Source organism: Chamaea fasciata, unplaced genomic scaffold (assembly GCF_029207755.1).
Source record: "Chamaea fasciata isolate MVZ Bird 193981 ecotype frontalis unplaced genomic scaffold, bChaFas1.0.hap1 SCAF_1, whole genome shotgun sequence".
NCBI classification, from domain to species: Eukaryota; Metazoa; Chordata; class Aves; order Passeriformes; family Sylviidae; genus Chamaea; species Chamaea fasciata.
The window spans coordinates 147,523,540-147,533,513 of NW_027094086.1; the positions used below are offsets into that span (position 1 = coordinate 147,523,540).

At 43.2% G+C, this 9,974-nt stretch overlaps 1 protein-coding gene across 1 annotated transcript in view; it reads left to right on the plus strand.

Moving 5' to 3' along the window:
* XYLB (xylulokinase) overlaps positions 1 to 1,419 on the plus strand; it is an 81,676-nt gene extending 80,257 nt beyond the window's left edge. Inside the window, exon 19 of the mRNA XM_066195862.1 lies at positions 664 to 1,419. Within this exon, the coding sequence (XP_066051959.1) occupies positions 664 to 747 (84 nt within the window). The 3' untranslated portion in view covers positions 748 to 1,419. The remainder of the gene's footprint in view (positions 1 to 663) is intronic.
* The last annotated feature ends 8,555 nt before the right edge of the window (positions 1,420 to 9,974 follow it).

A 9,974-nucleotide genomic window follows, 5' to 3' on the forward strand; every position in this document is an offset into this window, starting at 1 on the left:
TGGGCCTGGGGAGCGAGGAACATGGCCATGGAGCAGACTGTGGATGGGAAAGGTTGTGGCTGGGAAAGAGGTGTATGAGAGAAGCAGCTCAAACAGGTACAGGACTCTGAGAGGGAGCGTGAAGTGCATTTTAGAAGGCCCCGGTCAGCACATTGGCCAAGGAGGACCCATCTGACTGTGCTGGAGGGCAGCAGTGGGGTGATTAGCCAGGCAGAGGAGGAGGGGACAGAGGCAGTGATCCATCCTGGGGCAGTGGAGGGAGGCAAGGACAGGAGTTCTGCCTGGGTGATTAGCACAGCTATTACTGAGGGGGCATGTCACGCTGGGAGAGGTGACTTTAGCTGAGCTGCTTCTGCTGGAAGTAATGACTTCGGCTTATAGCAAGAACACAGTCACAATAAGAACAACCTGTGCATGTCATAAAATTAAGCTGTAAAGGTGGTGGTAAAAAGGACTGTGACATTTAAAGAGGGAAAACTCTGTGGCAGTTTCATAAGCAAATTGGGGGAAAACCAGCCCAAACCTTCAGGTACCTGTGAAGATGCTGCATTTTTCATGTGTGAAGATGCTGCATTTTTCATGTCTGAAGATGTTTTTTAACTGCAGTGTAATTTAAAAATCTAATTTTTCAACGAGACATGTTTATTTCTTTTTCCTTTTTAGCTCTATCGTCCACTTCTGAAAAGATATGCTGAGCTTGAACAGAAGGTTATCTACAACCCAGCCTCTTCTTGTCCTGCGAAATAGAAGCAAACAAAATTTATATGTTGGCTGAGTGGACTCCCAAGGAGAAGATCAGGAGAGATTTGCTCAGAATTTACTGGAGCTGTTTAAATCATTTCGTTCCTCTTTGTAGACAAATAATTTTTAAATGTCTGTGTTTGAGTGTGTTGGTGGGGAAAAAATTACATTGTGATTGAAAACCTTCTTTTTCTGACCTAGAGACGGGGCTCTTGAGAGGCGTTTTAAAAACTTTTATTCCATTTTCAGTTTCATGTGAAGGGTGAGATGGTACAGATGTTACAATTCACGCCATCACAATCAGAAGCTAAACTATTTCCTAATTACAATACATTATAAGCGTTTTTTGGCCTATCAGCTTTTGCCACACAATGCCTTTAATGCCCTAAAGACAATAGTCTAAAATTACCCCTCATGGATCCTACTACAATGCATCTTTCATATTTCTGTTTCTCCAAAGTATCTAGTATTATTTGCAAGGCCATAATTTGAAACTTGTTTCTAGTTCAGTTTCTCTCTCAACAATGTCTGTCCTGTTCCACGGCCTTTCTAAGTCAGCATACTTTATCTCAAGGTTTGCCTACAGATGCACAAGACTATGTGAGCCTTCTCTCAGGCTTTGAGAATTCTGTACAAATCCACTTCCCACAAAACCTGATTAAAAAAGCATCATATTGCTCTGTGTGTTTGTGGCCTCCATTTTTCTTAGGTGCTTTTCAGACTATGCTTGCTGTTTTGGAAGAGCTGGGTGACAAAGTCAAGCTCCTTGTGTATGTGAGTCACTCTACCCATCTCTGTCAGCTTTGATTCCATGTGTTTGGCATGCCAGCCTCTGCATACCTGTCCAGCAAAGTATCTTAATTCCTCAACATCTCTTGCTTAAATGTTTTGAGACCATCTTTCTGTTCATCTGTAACTTGGAGATGTTTATATCTTTGCCTACACAGAAAGCATAAGCACACTGACTTAATCCCATCTTTCTTTAATATGTGGAGGAGGCTGATTAAAGTCTTTAAAGACTCCCTGGGATCCTCTGAGAAGGGAAATTCTTGTCACATGACACTAAGGAAAGCCTGTTGTGTGATGAAACATGATATGGCAGGGGTTTATAGATTGTGGAAAGCACAGAGATCTTACGTGATACAGACACCACTGCACAATGTTTTACTTGACATCAGTTTTGTAAAAAAGAAAATAAGAGACCAAACATGGAAAGTTTCATCCATCTCCTTTCTGCTTCAAAAAGCAGAGTCAGTTCATCTGCACACCATCTTGGGGTTACTCTCTTTCTTCCTCTTTGTCATGGCTGTGAAATTCTGTGCCATGCTCTGCTTTCAACAGGGCAGGATGGTAATTTTTTTTTCTTTCACTCCCAATACCCCATTTTTTTCTTGGACATCTTGAATAGAACAGCTTGATTGTCTTGCTCTGTTGCCATTGTTTCACTTCAATTGTTTTAGTCCAGATTAAGTAGCCTCTAGCTGAGAAAATCTCAGAAAATATGAGCCAGGAGATCTTTCTGCAAAGATGTGTGGAAGTTGCAGAATTTGAATGAAGATCCCTGTGCAAGTGGGAACACTTTACTGCATTCTGTGGAGCTGGTATCTTTCCCTTAGGATAAAACTTCTCCTGGGAATAAAGCAGATTGTTTAATGAAAGGGACTGAAGCCTTTCTTCTTCTCCTGCAGAGGCTGTAATGTGTCTTGGGAATAAGCCAGGGAATTATAGAGAGTAGAGGATGTCTTTATTGACTGAGAGCTGGACTGTGCCCCTGCTGGAGCTGGATGACTCAGATTCATATTCTTCACATTTTGGAGGCATAGGAGCACTCTCCCTATCCCTGCCACATCTCTGTTGAGAGTGGGAACCCCTGGCCATGACTCACCTTTGGAGTGGCCAGGGAATACTCACATTCCTCCTTTGGTCTCCCTTTTATATTTAAGTCCTTCACTTTTGAGTACGAGCAGTACCTTTTTTTGTTCACAACTGAATAATTACAACTTCTTCTGATATTAGCATGATTACTCAGGAAGGTCAAGAATTACATTTCCAAGTTGCTAAAGCAGGCTTCTTTTAAGCAATTGCTTTAAAAGGTGGCATTAGAAATACACATCTATCTCTTTTATGTGCTTATTATTCTGGGTCCAAAGGTACAGTGCTAAAACATATAATACTTCTTGCAGGCCTCCACTGTCAGCAGTTGCTTTGTCATTGAGCAAGGCTGTAGAGAAATGCAGAAGGATTAATTAATACGGGTTAAACAATGCCTGCTAGTTTAAGCAGCATTACCATCATCCTTACCCTGAAGTTCTGCCAGGTTACTGGTTTGATGTCAAAATTAACCACACAGGGAAGGGGTTTGGAGAGGTCCCAATCACAGAATGGGTCAAGTTAGAAGGGGCCACATCTGATCCCATCTCTCTGTTCCAAGAGGGTGATCCCAGAGCACACAGCACAGGATTGTGTCCAGGTGGTTCTGGAGTATTTGCAGTGAGGAAGACTCCACAGCCTCTCTGAGTGATCTATTCCAGTGCTCGGTCACTGCCCAGTAAAGAGGTTCCTCCTCATGTTCAGGTGGAACTTTCTGGGCCTCAGTTTCTGCCCATTCCTCTTGTCCCATTGCTGGGCACCACTGAGGAGAGCTTGGTCTATGTCAAGGCTGAACAGCCCCAGCTCCCTCACCCTTTCCTCATAAGGGAGATTCTCCAGACCCTTGATGACCAGGGGAAGGTGTTCCTCTGGACATTCATTTACCCTGGTCTCCTGGGTCAGAGATTCCTGAGGACTGGCCTTATCGGTGAAGACTGATGAAAGGAAGGCATTCAATAACTCTGCTTTCTCTGCGTCTGTCAGATTTGTGCAGTTTTGGTGGCAATTTCTTGAGCTCATTTGTTTTGTCAGGGTGAGATGATTATTGTCTCTTGTAGCTTTCTGGCTTTATTTGCTTGTAAAACGGGAGGCTCATGATCAGTTTCTTACTCAGCTGAGGAAGATTAAAGCTCACATTTCCCAGCTCATAGCACATTGCAGAACATTTCTATTTAATATCTTGGTTCCTAGCAAAGTATTATGTGGTGCTAGTAGGATATTGTCTGGATGATTTAACTACTTTCTGGGCCTGAGCTCTTCTCCAGTTAGGGAGAGGAGACGCTTCCTTGTCTGTTGGGCTGGGGCTCTCTGACATGTCCCACATTACCATTAAACTACTGTGTCCTCAGGGCAGCTGATGCACTGTGTGTTTGCTGCAGCAGTCCCTGAGAAGACACTGGGATGCAGGGCTCTGAAGAGCGAGCCACCACTGAATTATAGTATTGCTGTGGTGATGGGTTTATTAGGGCTGGCCTCTGAGGAACAGTGTCTGGAGTACAAGAATTTATAGACAAGCTCTTTTTTTCCCCAGCTCACCCAAGTTGCACATGTTCACTGACTAGTGTCTGATAGAACAAGACTCAATAAATCTCCCCCTTGAAAGATCCTTTGAAGAAATTCTGTGGTAAGGCTTCTACTACTCTTTTATTTTTGTCCTTCTAGGAATGCACATTATCTCACCAAGGAAACACAGACTTCTTGCTCTCATGTGCACATCCCTTTAAAAAACTCCCCAGTGATGGAAGGATCTGGTGCCCTTTGTTTTCCAAAACCATGTGGGCATTTTGCCAGCTTGTCTGCCTTATGGTACTCTGGTTGTCCAGCATAGAAGTGGTGTTACAATATCAGCTGGACTTGATGATCTTGGAGCTGTTTTCCAACTTCAGTGATTCTACAACTTAATCAACAGCTTAGCTAAGAGAAATCTGTAGTTTCTACCTCAAAATATTTGAGAGAGTTTGATTCCCTCCCTCCTCCACAGGGCACCTTTCTGTTCTTCAAGGTGAGCAATATGGTATGCCCATCTTGCCTAGATGAAAGCTCAGCTTCTGTGTTTAAATATGTGATGAGCTATTCTCAGTTGAGAATAACTTGATGGAAAATTGATCTCAGTTCCTGTAAAAAAAAACCCCAAACCCCCTGATTTCCACAAAGAGATTGTTCACTGCTGTCTAGCCTGCAGCTCCTGTTCCACCCAAGCAAAGCTACTCTAGGTTGGAGGTGGGTCATGGAATTACATGGAAAAATCCAAGCACCTTCCCTAGCTCAATGGCCCTGTGCTCTCACCAGTCAATCAGAACTTCACTGGATTCACCCACAAGCTCTTGCTGTACAACCACCCAAAGACAAACAGTTTTCTTTGCAGCGTGAAGTCTTTAAAGTCTTTTGTGATGCAGTTGGAAACAAACAGGAAAAGATGTTTGCTTTTTCTTAAGGGATCAGTCTGAGAGAGCTGGAGCTCTGATTGAATAAGTAATGTACTGAAAAAAAAAAAAAATCTATGTAGTGTCGGTGCTTTAATAAGTAATTGAGCTGAATACCTCCCTGTGCCATCCCAGGGGGACCTTTTTGTTTTTCAGCTTGCTTTTACTTTGGAGTTGAGCTACCACCACAGATCACAGAGCAGTGCAGTGAAGGGTGTGTATCTAAAGCCACAAAAATCCAAAGCAGGACTTTGAACAAATATTTTGTTTTTATCCTCATTTCTATTACCTTGGTCCTCAGACTGCTGCATGCAGGCTGCGGGCTGAGGGGAAAAAGATACACATTTTCGAGAACTAAACTGTCTGATCTTGGTGTTGTCATCAATGCAAGGCCAGTTTAGAACCTCCTACTTAGGAGAAAGGGACTAATTTAGATTCTTCTTCTCCTCGTCTGACGATTTTTCATGTATCTCTCCAGTTTTGGTTTTGGTGAAATCTTGACCCTCATGTTAAAATGGGGCTGAAATTGACAAACAAATGGCAAAAGAAAATAGGCAGAACATTCACTGATCTGATACCAGGGCATCACTGTCCTGTGAGGAGCGTTTTCCTAAAAAGATTCTCTGAAGATGACTGTAGTCCTGATTCCATGTGGCTTGAAATTTTAAACTCCTGTGCAAATTGGGTACAAAATCATGTCTGCACCAAAGAATCTTACCTCTTTATTACTTTAAGCTCATTTTGTGCAGGTCAAAAGCACTTTGTGATGTGCAAGGCAAAAGCAGTCTGAATAAATTCTTTGGGTAACCCCTGCTCACCTTCCATACTTTGCAGTCTGGATCAAGCCTCTTTGGTTGGTCAGTTCAAGTGGTTTAGCTTTCAGCTATCACAGCTTACATTGCCAGAATGTAATATTTTTAGATTATTTTTCCCCCCTAGAACCATTTTTTTCCCTCTTTTGCAGCAGATAACTACCTTTTCTTGTAGATGATTTACCTTGTTGACTGTTTCCACTTCTGAGGGATGCTGAGAGCTACTCCTATGCGACACTTTGCTGAAATCCAGCCCCAAGAATCATTTTGCTTTTCTTGTTCTTCTGCTTCTCTGCTGCTTCTAAAAGTTGCCCTTGACAAACAGAACAATGTTTCTGTGGTGATCCCAGACTTCTGGGAATGTCTCAACCACTGTGGGAACTCAGAGACTTGGTTCAGTGTTCTTGAAGCACATACCCTGAGGGAAAGGGTGAAGGAGCAGCTATCCTATGGATACTGCTACAATCTCCAATTTCAGTCCTTCACTGAGTTCCCTCATCCACTGATGTGTCAGGCCTGCCCATTAGACATGATGTTCAATCACCAGCCTGACTACTTGGGGATATTATTAATTGCGTGCAATGTTTTTTGCTCCAACATCTTTAGATGACAGGTATTTGTGACACATTCTTAAGATGCTTTTATTTGGTATATGTTGGCAGAGTACTCTGTAATGCATCCATCTGGTTGTTGCTCCTCTTTTAGCATCTCATCAGCCGAACAGGAGTCTGGACATTCAGGTGTGGGATTCATCTGACCAGTGTAGACATCTCTGTCTGCTGTCATATGGGCTCCTTCAGCCATCAGGTAGAGGACCACGAGGGAGAGGAGTTTCAGGCTGTTGTTCATCTTACCTTGTGGCAGATGTCTACAACAGATCAGGTGATTCATCTCCTGAGTGAGCAGTTTCTCCCTACTGAGTAGAAAGGCAGTAGTGTGGAGAAGAGGACGGAAAAAGCCGATTTCTTTTCTTGTGCCAAAACTCCTGAAGACCTGATTGAAAGCTTGTCTCAACTTTGGAGACAAGATTTGTCCCCAGTTACCACTGTACAGCTGGAAAGCTTTCTCATTCCAGGACTGCTCTGTTTTTACTGTCAAATCTGTGAGACTGACCTCCCCAACCCCTCAGATGGCCACTCCACACACCTGCATGGAGGTGTCCAGCAGACACAGTTTGAGAGCTTTGTTACTTACATTCTTGCAGTTTGTCTTTTAGTTGCACGCCCTTGCTTGTGTTTATCCCTTCAAGCTGGACTCTCTCAGGCATTTGTGTTATGCCTGCAAGCTCAGAACCCTGGTTCAGTGAAAGACAGCTCCCTTAGGACTGAGACAAGCTTTGCACAGGAAAACAAAGGTCTGTTCAACTTGCTGTTTGAGGACACTCTTTACTCTCTGATTGACATGTATGCACTACCCTCCTGAAACCTCAACTATCTTCCAGGTCTGGTAAACACTGGTGTTTTGGAAGACTGAATTCTCCTTAAAAAGTAGTCCAAGCCATGCTGTGTAACAGAAGGACTTGGAGAAGAAATGGAGCTGCTCCTTAGGTGAGGACTTTTATCTTAAAATAAAACATCTTGCAGAAATCAAGTGAGAGGCAAAGGAGTCACACAACTTTGATATCACAGCTTATGCCACCTAGGAGCATCTCCTCACACGGCTGTCACAGCTTGTTAGGTTAGGATGGGACATTCCTTGTCACTCCTGGAATAATTTCTTTGCTGGGTTACTGCCCTGCTTGAGGACAGTTGCATATAGCAGAAACAGCCTTTTGATCAAGAAAGATGTTGGCGAAAGGCAACAATATGTTTTCCCAATTTCCATTTCTCAGTTAAATTATTTGGGTCCCCACGATTGTTGTCCCTTAGAAGGAACACCTACTCAAGCAGAGGAGAGAAAATACATTGAATGCAGATAATGCAATATGTGATTTAGTCAGAGAGTTCAACTGAATGAATAAGCAAATAAGCTGCATTTCAAGCCTTCCCTTGCTGTGAAAGTGGTTTATTTTCCTCAGAGTGATTCTTGGCTCAGAAAATACAGCTGTTGTTTTTCATTTGTGGAAGGTGTCCCTGCCCATGGCAGGGGGATTAGAACTAGATGATATTAAGGTCTCTTCTTACCCAAACCATTCTGTGATTCTGTGTTTGGCAGACTCTCCCAAAAACCTTTCAGCACAGACTCGCTCTGTTGTTTGTCCAGTGAATGCAGATTTTTTTGTTTTGATCTGTGTTGTGTATGGTTTTGGCATGATTTATAAATGGACCGGTCAAACAAGTGTTGCTACAACTTCCCCTGCCTGTTGTCAACCCTCTTTGTTCATGGGCTTCCATAGCAAGAAAGATGAGCCTCTGTGGGACAAGGGCTTCCCATAAAGACCAGAGTAAATGTCAAGAGGTTCTTTTCCCTTCCCTTTTGGCCCAGAAACTTTGTTGTAACTCAGGTTTGCTGGACGGGCAGTGTTGGATTGTCTATAGTATGAGTAGTTTGAAATGAAGGATGCTAATGTTCAGCCAGATTGTCTGGATGAGAAATCACTGAGGTGAGACTGGGCAGGCAATTTGTATCAAGTTCTGCATTTTGTAATTTATACTCTGAATCTTTAAATGACAAAGTAAATTAACTTGCTCAGATGACTGAGAACCATGTTTAGAGGGGAAGGGAGAATTCATCTGGACTCAGGAATTCTTGATGAGGGGACCCAGGCACTCAAAGGCTCTCTTATTTTTTTTGGCCTGATGCCTCTTGACTTTTTCCTCTACAGCAGCTCAGGTTTACAGCAGACATGGAAACTTCTCCCTCCCTGTGGACTGCAAACTGGCACCTGGGGTAAAATCCACCAGGCAGGGGGAGGGCGCAGAGCTCCCTGCTCACGGTGACCGGCTGTTGTCCTGAGGCTGTTGTCCCAAAAGTTGGCTGCTTTGCATCAGCTGGACACGAGGCTCTCTTTGGGGACTGAGTAGTGGTGCCTCTTGGATCTGCCTTAGGCTGGGAGTTCAACCTTCAGCAAGAGTAAAGGTGGTGAAGGATAAAAAACATTCTAGTTGTTTTACACGATGACTAAAACTGTGAATATGACCTGGCCAGTAAGAAGGTGAATGCTATCCTGGACTTTACCTGTGTGCCTTTCCAGCTGAGACGGAGCACTGCCTCATGCAGAACTTTGGTAAGACCCAGCCAGATTTGCTGTCTTGTGCTGAAGAAAGAAGAATTAAAACTGGAACAGGTGAAGGAGGGCTGGTACCTTGATCAGAGGTACATTGTCCTAGGAGAGGAGGCTGAATGTTTAACTTGCTTTGCCAGAAGCACAAAGAAGTTGGGTTATTCAGTAAAAATTATTTGCTGGGTTATTTAGTAAAAATCCTTCAGGTTGGGGGTGGAGAAAGCTCCTCAAGCCAAAGAACAGCATTAGCACATGAGCAAGTGACACATACTGATTGGGAATAAATCTGCACTGGAAATTAGAAGCAAGGTGGGAGCGAGGCTCTTAAGGACCTCTTGTACTCTGCGCATTGGTGCCAGGATTACAGAGCCCCACACCTGCAGCCCAACATGCTGGAGGGTGGTAACAAGGTGTTAGAAATCCTGTGTGAAAATTGATTTGGACCAATAGTGATGTTTAGAGAAGCTGTTGTTTGCTGTGTGGACAGAGCAGGTTTTCACACTTGACCTCTTCCTTCTTGCCTGTGTTTGGTTTGTGGGAAGGAACAAGTAAGGAAGGGACAAATAATGCAAAGCTTTCAACTCTACTTCTTAATCTTGGGACATGTAATAGCCCAGTTTGCTATCCATTTGCTGGGCTGGTCCTCTACAAACAAGAGGAATTTACCCCATGGCAATCTTTCTTCACTAGAACCCTACAAAAGGAAGTGAGGTTGAATTAGCATTTTAAAGTGGACAGCCTTGAAGTTAATGATATTCAATAAAGAAAAAAATGTTTTAACCTTATTTGCACTTTTCAATTTACTTATTAGAGGCCATCTGTTATATTTTAAGCAAGAGCACTGGGAGCTAAACTCTCAGATTGTCAAATGAGGTTTTAACTGGCTAAGCAGAAGGGAAAGAACAGGCTGCCTTAAATGAGCAGTTAGGCTGTTTTTCTTCAATTTCTCACTTCTGTGTCAAAAAG